This window comes from Syngnathoides biaculeatus, chromosome 6 (assembly GCF_019802595.1).
Source record: "Syngnathoides biaculeatus isolate LvHL_M chromosome 6, ASM1980259v1, whole genome shotgun sequence".
NCBI lineage: Eukaryota > Metazoa > Chordata > Actinopteri > Syngnathiformes > Syngnathidae > Syngnathoides > Syngnathoides biaculeatus.
This window is the reverse complement of record NC_084645.1, coordinates 33961480-33981358: the sequence shown is the minus strand read 5'-3', so window position 1 is coordinate 33981358 and position 19879 is coordinate 33961480. Positions and strand designations below refer to the sequence as shown.

Below are 19879 nucleotides of genomic sequence, written 5' to 3'. Positions count from 1 at the left end.
GATCAGCTGTTTTTAAATCAGTTACCTTGTGTATGAAATGCACTCTATACATAAATTTGCTTTCCTTATGCGACCATTGATCCTTTCAAAATAAAATTAGTGCTAATTGAACAGTTACCTCATTGTCTTTGGATTTTAAAATGAGTTGTCTTGTTGTAGTTAGTTTTTTTTTTCCAGAGGCGTCATCGTACTGTCATGTCAAAGTTGCCAAGGTGTGTAATTTCTGAAAAGAATGACGGAAGCAACACATTTAGCGCCAGCTTGCTTTTGTTCTGGTGCCATCGTCTCACTTTCAAAAAAGATTGGTGAGCCCAGTTCCTGGTGTATTGATTCTAATGTTTGCTTTACAGAGCAAAGGTCCCAGATTTGACACTGAGTGGAAATAACTTGTTTTCTTCTCTCTCTCTTGCCTTTAGCATTTAGTGTCTGCAAAGTAGCCTCAATCACTCCATCTGCCCTCGATTGTAAGTGGCAGATTGGTCTTAAGAGGTTGGCGAGTCACAGCGGGTGGAAACGAGGCGCAAGTGGCAAAGTAGCAAATGAAAGTATTTAAAATCTGCGTTCTGAAACCTTCATTTGCATCATAAAAACGACCTTATTTGAACTGAAATCACTTACATGAGTGACAACAACACTATAGACTACTGTCACTGTGATTTGACGGGCGCGATTGCGCCTGCGCGCCAACGCACTCGCAAATCTGCACAGTCGAGCACGAAAAATCACGTGACTAAAATTTGTTACACACTCTGGGCAGTGTAGAGCAAAGAGAGACATGCTCCTTGTGTTTTCTCTTGATAATAATGGTAAAAATTAAAAAAAAAAAAGTGCTGTTGCTTTAATCAATGTCGGGGTATGTGAATAATAGAAGAAAAAGTGGCGAAACTGGACAAGATTTTCTCTTTTTTTTTTTGAGTAAAAAAAGGTCCGGTCTGAAGCCAAAGTAGAAAGTACAGGATGAGAGGGTGTATAATGTTAAAATTCCACCTTGGCACAGCCTAATCGAGGATGAAAGCACAGACAATACAGCGCACAAAAGCTAATTCTGTATTTTAAATATAGGAGGCAACATAAGATTAACCTTACAACTGTTTGGGAGCATCATTCAGCTTTCAACATGCATTGCTAAAGATATTCTGCAAGCAATAATTCAGTTTCACAGCAAGAAAAACAGACAGGGATATCATTGTGGATTAAAAAAAAAAATAAACAAAGTTGCAAGCGACCTTTCAAATTTATAGTTCATAGTTGGCTTGGTTTAGTTAGCAATGTATTTTTTTGTTTGTTGACATTTTCAAAAACACAAAATTGTTCTTAGAAATGTTCTGATGGGAATGTAAATGCCGTAATCTGAATGTTTGAATGATCATTGTATCTTCAATGAATGACACTGATCTTACCAGAGTGGATACGTCTGTTGTTGCTCACAGTGGTCAAAGGGGACGCTCATGGGCTTAGTGTTTTGCTCAGACGCGTCAAAATTTAGAGGGAACGTCGCTCTCGACATTAAAGCGGAAATCCAGTGCTTTGCATGAACAACGTATCCAATAGGTCATGTAATATGTACCCTATTTTGACAATGTGATGTTAAATCCTCTCTTATTTAATAGTGTTTTGAGAAGATTTTTATCGACAGTTACAAATTTTCAGGGGTGCTGCCATTTTTGCGGGTCACATGATCTACCTGGGCGTATGTGACGTGTACCGTGCCGTTCCAAACACTCGATTACATGGGACACCATTATGCCCAGTGCCGATTTCTTGGATTTATCCTCACCTGATGAAGAAATAGCAGTATCGGTTGATCAGGAAGCCGGAGGAATACTTCCATACAGATTTGAACCTGTGGCTGTAATTAAGGCTAAATATTCGGATCGTTCTTCGGACGGAATGACACGGAGTCTGACTACTCTGAGCCCTACGTGCAACACCGAAGATGGGCCACGACCTCCGGCAGCGGGCCGCGAGCCGGGCTTCGACGTCCGGGGAGGCCTTTAGTTAAGCTTCAGTGGTGGTGGAGGCCTTTAGCTTAGCTTCGGCATCCGGGGCTAATGGCCTCCGCCGCTTGGAAGGTCGGGTCGTGGCCCGCCGCCACCCACTTCCTTAGCCCCGGACACCGAAGCTCGGCTAAAGGCCTCCCCGGACATTGAAGCTCGGCTCGCGGCCCACCGGCGGAGGTCGTGGCCCGCTTTCGGTGTCGCATGTAGGGCTTAGAGTAGTCAGACTCAGCGTCATTTCGCCCGAAGAACCATCCGAATATTCAACATTAATTACAACCACAGGTTCAAATCTGTATGGAAATATTCCTCTGTCTTCCCGATCAACCGATACTGCTATTTCTTCATCAGATGAGGATAAATACAAGAAATCAGCGCTGGGCACAATGTCATCGAGCCTTTGTTGGGGCACCTTACTCGTCACATCCACGCACGTAGGTCACGTGACTCGCGAAAATGGTGCCGACTCTGAAAATTCTTAATTGTCGATAAAAATCTTCTCAAAGCACTATTAAATGAGAGAGGATTTATCATCACATTGTCAACATAGGGTACATATTACATGACCTATTGGATACGTTGTTCATGCAAAGCACTGGATTTCCCCTTTAATAAAGTTTCGTTCGGCTTGTCCCTTTCGGGGTCGCCACAGCGTGTCATCTCAGATGAACGCACATAGACGTTGGTAACAAAAGAAGGCTGACCGTCAACAATCAGTCTTCACCCGGAAACAGGAAATGCAAGTTAACCGTACTGAGAATGTTCCGAAGTGATGCCAAAAGCGCATGTTCCGAGTTGCTTCACGTACTGCGAGGGCACTTACGTCAAAAGTCATCAACATCATGAGCCATGCCAAAGGAAATTTAGTTGCACTGAAAACATTTCTGGGATATAACACAGGTAATGTTTCGGTATCTAACGATAACAAGTATGAGATTGTGATTTACTGTGGCTTGATCTGAGTTGTAACATTAGACTAGTCTGTCCATATATTTACATCCAAACGGTCATCTTTTCCCATGGTACCACGTTATTTTGAAATTGAAAACTTTTCCCGTCTACATGCTTTAGGAAGACATAGATCATCTACTGCTAGCTTTCATCAATGGATTGACAATTGATACCGCCGTTAATTTTAATGCGCACCAGTTCTAAACTAGATTATTGATTTGGTTTTAAAAAAACAAAACAAAACCAATCCTTGTCCGTTTTGTTCTTATCAGCTGGAACAGTTACTTGTTTGGACCATTACAAATATGAAACTCCACAATTGTTTCTTTTACTTTAGATAATAATTTGATCTCAGCAGATACTTTATATTCTACTTAGTGCTAGTCAAGCACCTTAAATGGTGCTTGGATGTGTTATAAATCTGTCAAAATACCATCAGAGTTCACATTTTCAAAAAGAAAAAAAAGACAAAGACAAAAATAACTGATGTTTGATTTTCTGTTGAGTCATAAAACATTCCAATGAGTAATATATTTTATTGCTTTCCACTGTGCATGGCAATTATTCCTTTCACAAAAAAAAAAAAAAAAAAAACAGACAAGCACGTCAATAGAGATGAACAAAGAACGAGTCTGGCATGATTTACAGCATTGTGAGAATTGGAGTGGCTTCATGAAGTGCTTATAATGCTGACGCTCTTTCCCAGTCAGACGGACAAGTATTTTCACATTCAGCACGGTATTTGCGGGGTTTTTTTGTGTGCGTGAATTTTAATTTGTTCCATCCATCCATGATCAACTCTGCCTGACTTTGGGCCAAAGACGGACTGCACCCGGAACTGGTCGCCAGTCAGTCGCAGTGCACATATAAATACCTTCATTGAGTGAGAGCTGAACCGAGTGTACCGCTACACCATCAGTGAGCGGTAATATTTGTTCTATGATTTTGAATCACTTTATTCCCAATTTATTGGCTGAAAGGATCTATTGACAGATGGATCGATGATCACTGAATGAATGGATGATAGCTCAATGGATCGCTAAATGATGGATGGATGAATGGATGGATAATTGGTTTGGTCTGTGGTCTTCACTAATCTGAGATTGTGATTGTGGTTTTCTGAGAACAGATGGTGAGGGGGAAAGAGCCACTTCCCTCGTCATGAATCCCAGGCGAGAAGTAGGGGAAGATCCTCTCGGTGAACTTGTCTTTAAATGTGAAAATGGTCTTTGAATCCACAGCATTGATGAACGCCACCTTCCCCTTGTCGTAGTCCAGTTCCACTGTAATCCTCTCGGGCTTCTGCTTCCATTCCAGCCTGGTCCGAGGCGAAGTCTGAGCCCACAGGACGTCCCCTATAATCCCTCCAATGATCCAGATCCCTTCGGAGGGCTTGAAGGACATAGCCCCCTTCCTTTTGATGGATTCCTGGACCACCCCGATGTACCAGTCTTTGCCCCGACTCACGTCCACCGTCCAGCTGTGTTTTCCTGACAAAAAGCCGCCCGCTCCCAGCACGCAAACGGCACCCGTGCAGCGTTCTGGGTTGTCCGGGAGCACCCGCTGGCTTCTGTACTGAACGCAGGTCAGCTCCTCAGACAGCTCCAAGTTGGCCTGGGCTGTGTTTGGATCCAAAGCGATGGGAACTGGAAGAACGGTGACACAGGATTTTCAAAGGGAGTACGTCATTGAGGAAGTCATACTTTATTTTAGCTCAGAGGTGAGACGGAGGCTATCTCAGGTGATTTTGTCTGACTACACCCTGGACTGGTCGCCAGTCAATCACAAAGCACTTAGTGTGTAGAGCAGGGGTATCAAACTCATTTTTTTTGTTGGCCACGTTGTCGCTCTAGTCTCCCTCAGAGGGTTGTTATGCCTGGAACCGTGAAAATCTAAATCTAAATAATCGCCTCATCATATTTACTTATCAAATTTATGAACTTGTTTTTGAACTCAAGGCTATTGGGTTATTCAACTATTGTTGATGCTTAATAACACAAAAATGCTTTGAAATGTTTTTATTTATTGTATGACACATTTTTAATTTTTTCTCGAGATCTGAATAGGAACCATGGAAGTTGACACACGTGATTTGCATTCACGGGCCACATAAAATCATGTGGCTGGCTAAATCTAGCCCCCGGGCCTTGAGTTTGACACGCGTGGTCTGGAGACAAACCATTTCTATGTACTAGAATACGAGTGTGAAGTTGTGACTCTATGCTGCAAGCGCTGACAACAGGTGGGTGACCCACAGGAAAATATCTTTTTTAAATACATTTTACAATGACATATTCTAAATAAATTGATTTTAAAGGTCCCATTTAAAATAAAGGTCTTCTGGCAGGCAGAAGGACTAGAAGGAGTAAGCACAATATCAACATGCTTTTCTGGCTATTTGCAATTGAAAAAAATGGACCCTGTTGAGTTGACTCACCATATTTGACGAGACGCTCCATCTTCTTCCAAACTTGAAATTTGAGCGACGCCTGATGTGTGGCAGAGTTGATCAGAATGTCTCTGATTATTTCCGGTTCTCCAATATTGCATTTGAGCCTACATCAAAACAGAAACCACGTTGACCGTTTGAGGACAGTCGTTTAACTCGTGCGTTGCACTTCGACTTGGACGCACTTACTTCTTCTTGGTGTCTTTGTAGTCCTACGGAGTAAAGACGAGAGATTTAACGCTACATTCAGACTTTTTGGAGCAAAAGGCTTTCACGTGTTTGTCCGTACCAGCAAGAAGGATAAGTCGTCCCCCTTCAGTCTCGTCTCAGTGTCACTGATGAGTGAGACGAGACTCTTGATCTGCTTCTCAATAGAATCCAGTTTTAGGCTCATGACTTTGACCTTCACCTCCACTTCCTGCGCCAGCACCTGAAGTCTGGATTCTTCCTCCTCGAAAAGGAACAAGTGCAACTTCTGGAATTCTTCCCTGATGGCTCTGTTGTTTTCATCCGCTTGCCTCTGTAATGCACAGTAACTGCAGCCTCTTAGTTGAAGCATGTACACTGGAGTCAGTATGTGTGTGTGCGTGTGTGTGTGTGTATTGTAAATTCAACCTGTATAAATGTCCTGGTTTTTTCCCATGTCTCCCTTGTCTTGCTCAGGGTCTTCAGCTTTTCCTTCAGAAACTCCATCCTGGCTGCAATGTCTTCCTGACATGTTCACATTAGAATGGTATTGTCAACCTTGGGCCTGCTACACGCGTAAAGATTTTTCTACTCTTAAAAGATTTATTTTTTCACCCCCCAAAAAAAGATTAAAATCTGACATTCAATTTTTTGGTGGTCATGTGTACGGTATGCTCCGAAAATCTGAATACCGCAGACAAATATTCGATTGCAGCGTTGCTCACACGTGATCTCACAAAAGTGAAGAAAAACTTCCAAAAATGCTCTGATGTGTCTGAGCGTTCCCGAAGGTTTCCAAAGTTGAGAGCCTTGTAAAATGACATTATTTTCAAAAAATGTCTTCTTGTCACAACAAATAACTCATCCACCCAGCCATCTATTTTCTTTGCCACTTATCCTCACGAGGGTCGCAGGGAATGCTGGAGCCTTTCCCAGCTGTCAACGGGCAGGAGGCAGGGTACACCCTAAACTGGTTGCCAGCCAATCACAGGGCACATAGATACAAACAGCCACACCTCAGGGCAATTAATGTTGCATGGTTTTGGGATGTGGGAGGAACCCGGAGTGCCTGGAGAAAACCCACACAGGCACGGGGAGAACATGCAAACGCCACACAGGCGGGGCTGGGATCGAACCCGGGTCCTCAGAATGTGAGGCCAATGCTTGACCAGCTGCTCCACCGTACCGCCTCAAATAACACGTGAATATCCAAATTGCCTGGTTATCCCTGCAATCATTTCACTCACTGGTCCAATAGACGTTTAAAATTTACATTGCCACTCCCACCACACATTAGTTGTGCACCTAGGGTCGTGACCCTTGTCCTGGATACTTCCTTTCCTGTCCTTGTCCTGTCTTGTCTTGTCCTGTGCTTCCCTCACAGGATGTTGCACTACCACCCCATCCATCCACCCATGTTTTGTACTGCTTATCCACATTAGATTCCCATCCATGCTGGAGCCTATGCCGGCTATCTTCAGGCGAGAGGTGGGTTACACCCTGAACTGGTCGCCAGCCAATTGCAGGGCACATATAAATAAACATTCAGACCCACAGCCAATCTAGACTCTTCACTCAACCTACCTTGCACGTTTTTGAAATGTGGGAGAAAACCCACACGAGCACGGGGAGAACATGGAAACTCCACACAGCTGGGGCTGGTATTTGAACCCCGACCCCCAGAACTCTGGGGCGATTGTGCAAACCAGACAATCACCATGCTTTACCCTGCGGCCCCATATAACACCCATATCTAATATGTCATACATATTTAATAAGGATTTATTTACTTTTGTTTTGTTTACAGTTAGTGCTTTGTCGTTTGTTGTCTTCTTTTCTCACTCCTCTCCAGAAACCTTGTTCTGTTCAATTCCGATTCACAATAAATATCCATTATGATAGGCAGAAAGAAACCACAGCGGCATCTTAAAAATTCCATTTGCAGATTTGGGACAAAAAGAGTCCAGTCGTCTTGATTTGTGTTCCGCGCCTCAGTCCACAGTTCCCATCAAACACACTACTCACAAAATGCTCTTGATAATCAGGTTGTAGTTGTTCCCTCATTATTTCCTTGTTCACTTTTCATTCACTGTACTGATTTTTTTTTTCAAATTGTCCCCCCCCTCCCCCCACACACACACTATAGCATGACATAATGACACAATTTGTTCTGTAACAAAAATCTAAAGGGCAAATTTCACAAGTGCTTTAGCAGTTTCCGAGGACGTCCACTTGTACGCCTTTCTGTGACTCTTCCAGTCTCTGCTGCAAACTCCTGATGACACTCGGTGCTATTCTAAGATCCTAAAACATTGCATTTAAAGCCTGGCAACGGTGAGATATTTTTGATCAATTGTGAAGATTCGTCTTGATCTCTTGATGTTAGAATGGGAACACCATGACAAATTTTAAATACCATTTGTAATTGAATCCCAAAAAATGTATGGGTAAAATTTTTGCCCCGAAAATCTCTCTGAAGTGGTGTAACTGTTATACATCTGTGTTTTTAAAAGTTATGGTTTGAGTTACTCAACCTTCTTCTGCTTGGCGGCCTCATCCAGCGGGCAGCACTCGTGGATTTTATGCTCTTTGGACATTTGGCAGACTAGACAAATGGGCCTCTCGTCGTTGTGACAAAAAACACGCAGCTTCTCCTCGTGAAGGTGACAACGCCCCGCGTTCATCTTCTCCAGGCGGTAGTGGTCGGCTGCTATCTTCAGCGCCAAATTGATAGGAGGCCTTTTTGGGATGGACACAACCTGACACACCGGACACTCTTGGCATCTTTTCCATTCCCAGAACTTCTGCAGGCAAAGTTTGCAAATGTTATGTCCACACTGCAGGAGAACGGGGAGGCAGTAGATCTCCGTACACTGAGGACAAATGAGGTCCTCTCTGGCGATGAGACTGTGTGTTGCCATCACCTCGGAGGACGGACGCCGGTGTGGGTCTTTGCAGCTCTTCAGGTACACTGAGCGCTTGTTTCATTCCATGTGCAGTGACACCGTAGATGCTGGCAAACTTGTAAAACCGGTTCAATGCGTATGCGGGATATGTACTGGTACATGTCATGAAGGTGCTGCTCTTGTAAGACATCTGTCATTTGGAACAGAAAGGCATTAAAATTACTTGTCAAGACTAATGTAGACAAATTACCAAAAAAACACATAGGACATCTATCCATCGATTTTCTTTGCCCCTTATCCTCACAAGGGCGTCAGGGAGTGCTGGAGCCTATCCCAGCTGTCAACGGGCGGGAGGCGGGGTACACCCTGAACTGGTTGCCATCCCATCGCAGGGCACATAGAAACAAACAGCCAGAGAAAACCCCCGCACGCACAGGGAGAACATCCAAATTCCACACAGTCAGGGTGACTGAACCCGGGTCCTCAGAACTGTGAGGCCAAGGCTTTCAGCTGCTCCACCGTGCCGCCATGTAGGATATTGAAATTAATGGTGGAGTTTGCATGTTCTCTCCATGCCTGCGTGGGTTTTCTCCGGGCACTCCAGTTTCCTCCCATATCCCAAAAACATGCGACATTAATTGGACACTCTAAATTGCCCCTAGGTGTGATTGTGAGTGCGACTGTATGTCTCTATGTGCCCTGCGATTGGCTGGCAATCAGTTCAGGGTGTATCCTGCCTCCTGCCAGTTGACAGCTGGGATCGGCTCCAGCACTCCCCGCGACCCTTGTGGGGATAAGCAGCGAAGAAAATGGATGGATAGTAATGTAGGGGAAAAAATTCAATAATCTTGTCTATTGTGCCCAGTTAATAGGCAACATATGGAAAAATGTGTAGCATTTGTTTGACTTTTCTTAAAGATAACTACATTTCTATACAGCAGAGTACATAAACATACACTTACACGCACAAACATTAACGACCAACTGAAGTACACATTAGTCACATTTTCCCAATCCTCTTAACATTAGAATAAGAAATGGGAACTCGTCAGCAACATTTCATTCTTGGGACTCGGGGAAAATCGCTTCTTCAAAGTGATGAGGTGTTATTTCCCCACCCGCACACACAGTCACTGTGTAAGTACCATGACTCAAATGTGATACATACAGCAAAAGGTAGTAGGAGCCCAGCGATTGGGCAGCGACCACTCCAGTGTGGAGCTCGTCTCTTGCCCGAATTATCTGGAAGACACCAGATCACCTGTGATCTGTGTTTATCTATGCTTGTCACATACCAGGTAGTCTATTTGTATTTCTTTTTTCATTATATTCTCAATTTGTCACTTATGTAACAAAGTGACAATATAATCACACCGTCCAGCTCTTGTTTTGTTTTTACTTTTATTTGAGTTTTACTCTGGCATTGCAACTGAGTGACAGGCAGAAGAATTTAACGCTATGTGGCACAATTAATCCGTGCAGACTTCATTAGTGCAATCGATATGGGAAGGAAAACAAAAGGTCTGTTTTATACAACAACACTTTATTACAATTTAGTAGAAAAGAACAATTGCTGCAAAATGTTTCATGTTTCCCTGAAGTACAACATAGAACAGTTAAGTCATAACAATACCAAAAAAGTACATACACCAGGTTCAGTTCAATGCTTTTTTGTGCGCTTTGTGCATTTAGTCTTGGTCGTTGTCTTGGATTCTTGAGCAGCAAGCAGTTTCTTCTTCAGCTTGCTTTCTTCCCCAGCGGTTCTCCTGGTCCTGGTGACCCGTTGTTGACGACTCCTCCATATTTGCGTGCGCTCAGCTGATGTAGATGTTTCCACCTGCGCTGTGTACTCATCACTGAGCAATGACTCATCTCGGGCCCAAACTACCACTGTTACACCTGTGACACAAATAGAGTGATGTTTTTTTTCCAAGCATAAAAATCCAGGTGTAATTCCCCATGGCCCACACCAATCATCTTACCCATTCCTGAGCCAATAACATCACCCATTGGATTGAATTTATTGATCTGAAAAAAAGAATCAACACTAATCAGCAGCTATCCTTATTCACAGTTCTCATTGTTTAGTTTTGGGTTTTTTTTTTTTCCTTCCACAACACTATATTTAAAATACAACAAAATACTTTTTTTTTTTTTTTTTAGCGTGACCGCAAGATACAAAGTACAATTATAGTAAAATAGCAGTGATGCAACATTAAGATGCAATGCGGTATGAAGGCCTTCATTTTAGAAAACAAAATAAAAACGTATTGCAAAGAAAAAAATGACAATCATGTAATTATAGCCGACAAAAAAAAACAAAGGGGATTTTGAGGGGGTGCGGCAAGGTCAAACAATTGGAATGGGGATGTGGCTGCATGCATTTATAATTATAGATGAGACAAGTTCATCAACAAGCAGTACACGTACTTTCAACAATTACAGTAAAGGGATTGACGAATTGATCTCGTGGAATTTGGCCAACATTAGTAAACAATCTCTGTAAATATTCGGATAAAAATGGAGGGAAAGAATTTAACTGATCAGTCAGGAGAGGGCGGGTTGGGGACTCTTGCACTTGTTGGTTACACGGAATGTATATTATGGATGCTAATCGAAAACTGGTTGCATTCCATTATAGTAGTACATCACCATCCTTGACGCCGCTTTCATGTCCCAGCGGGGTGTCAGCGGCCACATGTTATTGGCGCTGGCCCGTTCAAGGTCATCAGTACAGATTTCCAAGTAACCGAAAAATTCCACCTGCTGAAAACGGCCACATGGCGCATTTTTGGATGCAAATACTTTTAGCACTGAAATATCCTGGCGGTGAAATGTACTAAATTCCCTACCCTCTGCCCTGTGTGGTGCAACCCAACACAAAACTACCGTAATTACCGGCCCACAAGCCACGGCTTTTTTTTCCCCCACACGCTTTGAACCCTGCGGCTTATGCGGTGATGCGGTTAATTTGTGCATTTTTTCTAACGGCTGCAAGGGGGCAGTCAAACAGAAAAGGGAAGTTAGACCGGACACATGTGCATATGTGCCGAGGAAGTGACTTTTACTGGTATGTTTTTTTTTAACTGGCCCTGTTAGCGCTGCGCTAGCATTTGCGCTGTGCTAGCGTGTTGGTGCTGTTTCACAGTGATTTTTACCGGTATGTTTTTTTTTTTTTTACTGGCCCTGTTAGTGCCCCGCTAGCGTGTTGCTGCTGTGTTACTGCCGCGTCTCAGTGATTTTGATGTTTTTTTTTTAACCGACCCTATCAGTTCTGTGCTACCGTGTTGCTACTTTGTAGCTGCCGTGGCTGTTTTTTTTTTTTTTTTTTTTTTTTTTTTACCAGCCCTGTTCGTGCTACCGTATTGTTGTTGCTATGTTAAGCTAAGCTAAGGTACTAAAACTTTGAGAATTCTTTCTGTCACATCTTTCTTTGTAAATATCTCGTTTTTTAATGTGGGTTTCAATGTGGATGCTTTTACACAGGTGCAGCTTATCTATGTACCAAATGGTATTTCCTTTACAAATGTACTGGATGAGGCTTATAATCAGGTGTGCTCTGTAGGCCGGAAATTACGGTATTTTATACATCAACTGTATTTTGCTGCAGCAGGAAGATGTTCTCTGACTCCGGAGCAATTGTGCTAAGAGAATGAAAAATGATTACGCTTGTGTAATTAATATATGGCCATGTGCATATGTGAACTGTCTGTATATAAGCATTGAAGTTGTTGTGCTCTGCTCCACTCACAGATTTGATTCCGGCAACGTTGGGATCGTGCAGCTGACACACAAGCTCTGCTGTGTTGGAATCAAAGATGTCGATCGTTCTCTGGTCGCCGAGGCAGATCCTGTCGTCGGGGTAACGACCCGCCACAATCAGGTCATACACAGGGTGCCATGTAGCCTGTAAAATTGTTGACAAACCCAGTTTGGCTGCGGAAGGTTTTTTTTTTGCAAACTTGTGTCAGTACGTTCCGTGAAAACATGGGGGCGTGGGGCGGGTTATTTTGTACCAGGAAGTCACTACGCAGTGACAACCAACCTTGATGGGTGTGAGATGCTGAAACTGTCTGTGTGGATGCCGGATGATGTGTTGAGGTTTGGACCAATCAGAGGATGAATACACACGGATCTGGTCATACTGATCCGTTGTTAGCAACTTTGAGCTGTCCAAGGGGTGAAAGTAGGCTGTGAAGATGAAACAGAAAATAACGTATGAGGATGAGCTGACAGTAATGTCATTGAACAAGCTGCTTGAAATGGTAGCCGTTTTTCTTTTTCTAAGCATCTTAAAGAAGGTACAGACGAGAGGCAGAATGTTTCACAAAATCCACAGCTCAGTTCGTACCTGTATGCAGTCATGGTTTTCAGTGAGGTACACGCTGACACTTAGGAAAATAAATTGTACTGTATACTGACGCTCGTAAAAAGAGACGTGCTGAAGATCGTGCATTGTGGGAGCTTGAAAGCGCATGCAGTTCCTTGGCTCAAATGTTTCCAACATGTCAAAATCACTGCTTTCACAGCACACTGTGGTTATAAAGACTAATGTATACGCACCTCTGTTTAAATGTCAGGTTTTTGTGATATTTAAAAAAAATCAGACCGAGATAAATCATTTAAAAACATTTTTCACCATTGTGACATTGACATTAACTATATAAACTGTACTACGTTGAAAATATTTGATCTCTTTAAGAGGCTAAGTCAAAATAAGATGAGATGTGGTTTCATAAGTATCCACACCCTCTTAAGTGGGATTTTGCTGTTTGTAACGTTAAAAAATCATGTTAAATGTTAATCTGCGCCTTTGATTAATCCTAAATAAATGTCAGATGCTGCAGTAAGCTTTTCTCTTGACATTTTAGTTGCCACATCTTAACGCACAAGCCAAGGTCCACAGAGAACTTACAAGCCAGCAAAGGCATCTCATTGTTAAAGGACATCAGTAATTACAAAAAAACTGACATTTTAACAGAAGTATGTGGACATTTTATATCCACTTATTATGGGGCAAGGCAAGTGGACGACTGCTTCGTACATCTCCCTCACAGTTCTGATGACCCGAATTCAAATGTGGCCTGTCTTGTGTGGAGTTTGCATGTTCTTTCAGCACTTGTATGGGTTTTCTCCAGGTAGTCTGGTTTTCCATGGCTGGTATGGAAAATGGATGGATAATTATGGGACACCAGATTTTTGGAAATGTCACGTGGAATTGGTCTACAGCGGCCTTCTTTCTAGTCATACTAAAAACAACACGTTTAGAAGGATTCAGCTCTTGTCTGTTTTTAGGGGGGATTTAAAGAGGAGTCGCTTTTTTTGAAAAGTAGCTAAAGAGGGGTCAAAAACTTGGCATAGCCTTGTTGTCAGTGAAAGTACCGCATGTAAGCAAATGAGTAATGGAAGACACGAAAAAACATTTTTGAAAAAAAGAAATTGTTGCGAGAATTAAAAAACTCTAATTATTTAAATCTACGAAGCGCATGTGCTGTGTTGGTCATCTCAAGTACACCACAAACCATAAAACCAGTTGACACACAGAGGGCATCTCACATTTTAAAAATCTGTTAAAATGCTTTACAAAATCTTGTGTAACCCAGCTTTAGTACACACTGATAACGTGTCAAGTTGTTCGAGAAGCACCTGAGTTGACGGCCTTCTCGTGAGGCATGTCATGAAGGAAGCTCTTCTTGTCCTTTAGGTTTCTCAAGTCCCAAAGCTTCACCGTGTGGTCCACTGACGCCGTCGCAAGCAGCCAATCACAGCGCGCGTTGAACTCGGCGTGGGTCACTTTGGCTTTGTGTAGCTTTTCGCTGAAAATCTGCAAAATTCAAAGAAAACCAAAAAGCATTAAGCATTCCTACGTGGGGGTAAAAGTGCTGTCCATCCAATTTTCTGAGCCACTTTTCCTCACGAGAGTCGCGGGAATGCTGGAGCCAATCCCAGCTGTCATCGGGCAGGAGGCAGGGTTACACCCTGAACTGGTTGCTACCCAATCGCAGGGCACATAGAGACAAACAGCCGAACTCACAGTCACACCAAGGGGCAATTTAGAGTGTCCAATTAATGTTGCATGCTTTTGGGGAAGTGGGGGGAAACCAGAGTGCCCGGAGAAAACCTCACGTAGGCCAAAAAAAATGAATCATGCACCTTCTGCCCATCCAAACCCAGCAGCAGGAGGTTTCCAACATTGTCTCCGGTCACCAGCATCTGTCGGCTGATCGACACGTCCACACAGCAGTACCAGAAACTGGGTGTACACCATTGGGAAAATGCGCCTTTAAAATCTGTATTCAAGCCTTTTAAATAATACAAGTTAAAAAAAAGGAAAAGAGGTCGGGCATCTTTCATCAGTCTTCTCTGCACTTTTCTCACCATACATTGTGGTGATCGTGGCCGCAATCTTCTGTTTGGGATAGAACGGTGGCTGCGTGGCCCTCAAAGCTCTGCGTGGTCAGTGTGCCCTCACCAGAGGTCACATACACTCTGGAGAGGTCCGTCGGGCAAAACTTCATCCCTCCGATGAAGTCTCCGGCGCCGTTCTACGCGCACAAACACAAACGCAGGCCTTTCATTGGGCACTTGTTATTGAAGGGGACATACAGTATGGGTTGTTTTCACTGACGTCACATTTTTTGCTTAATTGCCCATACACTGCTTCTCGCCGCCATTTTACTTCCCTACTTAATGCCAACCAGTGTGGCAGCCTCCAGAATGCTCTCTGTTACTGTTTGTGTTTCACGGACGTCTCGGGACTCAACTACACAAGAGAGGACTTGCTAACCATCAGAGAGCCTACTGCTGACTTTTCTTCTGACTTTTTTTCGACAACTCTCGCCAATTCGCTGAAGCTTTTTCCAAAGTTACTAGTCCGCGCGCTCTTCAAAGACTCGCAAACCGGTACACAAGTCCGGCTGCGTAAGCGGCGACATCGACTAACGCTTCCAACGAAAGACTTTGGACGTTCTGCGGGTCTGTGCTTCACGGAGACTTGGCTTTATGAACGAGTGCCCAATACTGCTATCATGCTGCCCGGCTTCAACCTCCATCGTACTGATTGTGTCGCTGAGTTAAGGCCAACATGACAGTTAAGATCCTTTTTTGATAGTAACTTGAAAGATTCGCAAATTTTGTGAAGTACTGAATTTGTTTATTCTTTCTGCCATTGTCATCAAATTTTAAACAAATAAACATTTCGCTTTGCTTGTGGTGAACTAATATACACGTTTTCCTTTTTTTTTAAAAATGGAATAAATGGAGTTTGCCTTGACATTAAAAAAATAATATTCCACCGCCTTTCGTTTTCCGTGTTAGCATACAGGTAAGTGAGTAAGTAAGTTTTACCTGTATGCTAAAACGAAAGGCGGCGGAATATGCTTTTATGTCAACTAGGAATGGTGCGTGGACGTTACAGAGCTCATCACACACTGAAGCCATCTTTTAGAGTTGAAGTTTTTGAACTGTAAGCCTTTTTATTCGCCACATGAGTCCACATCTTTTATCCTAGTAGGGGTTTACATTCTGCCTCAAGCTAATCAAGCCAGCATCACCGCCACGCTGATAAAGCTCGCCGAGCAGATGAACGAGATTGGAAAAAAACCCCACCTAGATTCGACGCTCATTATTCTAGGAGATTTTAACACAGCTAAACTTAACCACAAACTCCCTAAATATGGGCTGTTTTCACGTGACGTCACCCGTTGTGCTGCCTCGGGCAGATATCTTATGAAATACCATCCAGACCCCAATTTTCGTCAGCTACAACAACCTAACTATAAAAAATAAGACTGAACGAACCACTTACGAAATGTCCTGAGCAGACAAGTGTCCAATCCCATTGCTCCTCGTCTGTCACATAGAGTAAAAGATCAAGGGCACAATACTGCGCCTTTGTGACACAGTCCCACGATGTGTGTATGCCAGTTAGGCTAGTAGTCAGTCTGGGCTTGATGTGGTGTCGCGTCTTCAATAAATGCAGATAGAAACATAATGTCGTCCACTTTGCCCATGTATGCGTAACGAGCTCAGGGATATAAAATAGCCACCGTCCGAGGCAGCACAATGGGTGACGTCACGTAAAAACAACCCATTATGAGTTATTTACTTTTTATTGTTGGCATACAAACAGTTGCAAGTCTAGAATTCCTGCCTGATGGCGAAAATACACAATCAAGCGTATGTTTGGCTATCTCCCAATTTATGAAAAAGGGTTTAAGTGAGCCATGACACACACCCGCCCCTCTGTTATGAACACTGGGTCAATTAATAACAACCCAAGACAGAGGTTCTTTGTAAATGAGTTAAGTTAAAGTTCCAGAACACCAGAGACACAACTGCAGCAGATTCACTATCTGGTCAAGGAACAATGGTAAGCAAAGCTGCAGCCTTGCCACAGATTGGCATTAGCTTTCAATTACCAGCGCATTGATTTTCCATGTAGGGGGTAGAGGTTATTTGAATTGGATATCTATCATGTGCAACATAGCTTCACTCATTGACAAGTGTAATTCGATAGAGTGGAGATTGGCAGCGTGGAATCCAATTTCTATCGGGGGGTGTATGTCTCCTTCAAGGACCAGAACGGTAGACTTAAACCAGTAAGGCCCATCTCAGAAGAAGACTGATGAATTAGGGATGATGCCCAAAACCTCTGTGACTCTCAATGTTAACAAAAGGCGACCGCAGTCTTACTTTACTGTGTCCGTGTAGGCAAACACCATCAGAGGGGTCCCACTGAAATCTCGGAGGGCTGTGGTACCCCCCATAGACGATGTGAACAGCTGAGTGGGGTTTAACGGGTTAAATCTCATATCTGTAACTGAGTCTCCGGCACCCATCTGAACAGAGGACCAGGAGCAGGCTATTAAGCTGAGCCAAACCGAACCGAGCACATCACTGCCAACTCACCCCTCTGATGAACGTCTTCTGGTTGTGGAGCTTAAAGTCCCACAGCTCGATGTCGCCCCCCTTGGATCCCACCGCCATTGTGGTGGGATGAGTGGGATGCCACTCCAGGCAGGTGACTCTGCGGTCGAAAGGAAGATTTGACGCGTGATAGTGGTACAAAGAGAGCGAGCGCACAAAAGGTTCCTGAAGACACTGAAAGAAGAAAACAAAAAAAAGAAAAGTGTTTAATTGAACTACTCACCACTGATCCAGAATGGAAATGGAAAGTAAACGGGGTTCTATTGATGAAGGGCACCGGAAAGGGATCACTGCTACTTTGACTAGTATGGACAGAAAATTCAGAGTCCAGTCACTCAGAGACAATAGCAAGATTTTTGGGACTTAAAGACTTTTAAAATAAAAAAATGAACAAGTCTTATACAAAGCTAGGTGGCATACAGAACGCATTCAGAAATGGAGAGTCCTCTATTTTTGTATCGCTCATTCAAAATGTTAGAAAACGGTTTGTAGGAAAGTAAGAACTGGTACTTTATGGGTTGCAACCAGCGAAATTCTTCCATCTTTGCGCTTCTGGTGCGTTTTCTGTTTCATTTAAAATTGTAATGCCAGTGATCTGTAATCATAACAATACATATATTGGGAGTGTAAAACATTAATGTGGGCAATTGTAAAGATTTTTAGGGGCTGCTGTCTAGTATTTACAAATTTCTACTTTTCAAATAAGAGTTGCAAAGAATAATTATCCAATTTTTGATTGATTGTTTAGAGCTCTCATTCAACCTAAAATTGTCCTCAGAATTGCACTCAAGAGTAAATGTTAACTACATTCATAATAATAATAATAAAGCAAGTATTAACAATTACATTCATTAAAGCAGACTTATCTTTGCATTTTATCAAAATAAGATATTTGCAAACATCCTGTACTTTGGTAAAAACAAATTATGAACATTTTTGCCCATTTTCTGACATTGGATGAAAAAAATTAACTGAATCCAAATAACTGTGCATTTACTGGAGTGGCAGCTCAAAAATATACTGTTTATAAGGAGTAACAATGAAGAAAAAATGTATTAATCCAATTCATTTGTTGATACAAAATAAGAGTTTATTGACCCATTCACACTCAAAGGGCAACTGTTGCCGTGCTTGGCGCTGCTAACTCCACTGGGTGCAAATTAGGGTTCTGTGTCTTTGATATGCGGACAGTCAGACCCGGGATTCAAACCAGGGAGCCTTCGGTCACTGAACAACCCGCTCTACCTACTGAGCCACTGAGATTTCTTTCTTTCTATGTTCTCTGGCTTCCTACTACATTAAAAAAAAAGGTAAAAACAAGACTAAATTGTGCATAGGAATGCATGTTTGTCGATGTGTACTGCATTTCTGAACCAAAGTCAACTAGGATAGGCTCCAGTTTAGCCGCAAATATAATGGGTATAATATAAATGGAGAGAATCAAGATCGGGTGAGGCCCAAAGCGATGTATATTCTGTATACAGGTATATGTATTTTTTTTTCCCCGCTTTCCTATTCCGTGGTGGTGCCAGTGGACTACTGCTTCTGTTCTCGTGGTGCAGCAACGGTCCCTACCCGTCTCATCTGGGTATGAACACTTTGTCCCAGAGTGTTCTTGTAGATGTAGTGAAGTATGCTTCCATGTGCAACTTTATTCTGGATTCCTGTGGACTTGAGAGGAGATTCTGCAAAACCACAGACATCACTCAAAGTTATGCACAGGGATGTTCTTGCCACGAACTAGTGCAAGTTACAAGCACCTTTTTTGCGTGTCTCTGCATCCTTCTTGTCCCGTAATTTCGAGGAAAAAGTTGCCCCAGACTTTTCCCCACCAGCCTTCTGAACCTTTTTGGACTCGAGGCCATCTGACTTGGAAGATTTCCTTTTCATCGCTGACCCTGCAAACACGGCGAGTTTGACAATAAGACGCGTTAACCATGCAAAGTACACACTGACAGCTCACCTGTGATGTTTTACAGTGTGGGAAAGAGGCTTAACGAGGAGCCGACGATGGCGTTTGCATAACGCATGACTTCCGACATGGGTGTTTTGTAACTCGTGTTAGCCTCCTTCCACTAGGTGGCAGTGGTTCGACCACCAGCGTACGACGTGAAAAACAACTATTAATGTTTTCGGACCTCAAAACAAATAGATATAGGTTTGCATTAGTCATCATCGGCGAAATAAAGCGAGATCTGAAAGCAAATAAAAATGTAGTTTAGGAAACAGAAACACCTTTAAAGACAAAAGCAAGATTAAGGTTACGAGCAACATTGCAACGTTAATCATTGAAGGTAATTGTTTAAATCGTGTTTATGTCTTAAATTATTAATAGTAAATCACGTATAATATTCATATCGTCTACAGTATATGACAAGCGTTTCCACAATTTGTCTTCGTAAAGATTCGAGGGACGTCGGTAAATTTAACACTGGGCTTTCCTTGATATCGTGAACGCACGA

At 42.9% G+C, this 19879-nt stretch overlaps 2 protein-coding genes across 4 annotated transcripts; both read right to left on the bottom strand.

The window, feature by feature from the left end:
* Window positions 1-4040: 4040 nt before the first annotated feature.
* On the bottom strand, window positions 4041-8504 carry LOC133502440 (zinc-binding protein A33-like). The gene is made up of 6 exons (XM_061823235.1): window positions 8118-8504; window positions 6013-6108; window positions 5687-5917; window positions 5587-5609; window positions 5386-5504; window positions 4041-4594 (listed from the first exon to the last, which is right to left on the bottom strand). Exons 1-6 carry the CDS (start codon window positions 8502-8504, stop codon window positions 4041-4043), a joined length of 1410 nt encoding a protein of 469 aa, XP_061679219.1.
* Window positions 8505-10011: 1507 nt separating this feature from the next.
* ddb2 (damage-specific DNA binding protein 2) lies at window positions 10012-19878 on the bottom strand. 3 transcript variants are annotated; one of them, XM_061822246.1, is made up of 12 exons: window positions 19653-19878; window positions 19381-19555; window positions 19178-19315; window positions 18993-19102; window positions 17400-17591; window positions 14868-15034; window positions 14643-14742; window positions 14136-14313; window positions 12535-12680; window positions 12241-12396; window positions 10472-10517; window positions 10012-10388 (listed from the first exon to the last, which is right to left on the bottom strand). In XM_061822246.1, exons 3-12 carry the CDS (start codon window positions 19305-19307, stop codon window positions 10150-10152), a joined length of 1464 nt encoding a protein of 487 aa, XP_061678230.1. In that variant the 5' UTR covers window positions 19308-19315; window positions 19381-19555; window positions 19653-19878; the 3' UTR covers window positions 10012-10149. The 3 variants fall into 3 exon arrangements, with proteins under 3 accessions (XP_061678230.1, XP_061678231.1, XP_061678229.1); XM_061822247.1 differs by lacking the exon at window positions 14868-15034 and adding an exon at window positions 17184-17329 and having other exon boundaries at window positions 19381-19878; XM_061822245.1 differs by having other exon boundaries at window positions 19381-19878.
* Window position 19879: the final 1 nt, after the last annotated feature.

What these genes read in the sequence shown, in the direction of transcription:
- LOC133502440 (XM_061823235.1), bottom strand. Translation starts at nt 8,504, where the DNA reads ATGGCAACACACAGTCTCATCGCCAGAGAGGACCTCATTTGTCCTCAG. An exon ending in AGGCCGCCAAGCAGAAGAAG is followed by an intron (nt 6,109 to 8,117) that starts GTTGAGTAACTC and finishes TGAACATGTCAG; the next exon opens with GAAGACATTGCAGCCAGGAT. An exon ending in ACGACTTATCCTTCTTGCTG is followed by an intron (nt 5,610 to 5,686) that starts GTACGGACAAAC and finishes TTTACTCCGTAG; the next exon opens with GACTACAAAGACACCAAGAA.
- ddb2 (XM_061822245.1), bottom strand. Translation starts at nt 19,307, where the DNA reads ATGAAAAGGAAATCTTCCAAGTCAGATGGCCTCGAGTCCAAAAAGGTT. An exon ending in TTCATACCCAGATGAGACGG is followed by an intron (nt 17,592 to 18,992) that starts GTAGGGACCGTT and finishes TTCTTCTTTCAG; the next exon opens with TGTCTTCAGGAACCTTTTGT. An exon ending in TGGGTTTGGATGGGCAGAAG is followed by an intron (nt 14,314 to 14,642) that starts GTGCATGATTCA and finishes TGAATTTTGCAG; the next exon opens with ATTTTCAGCGAAAAGCTACA.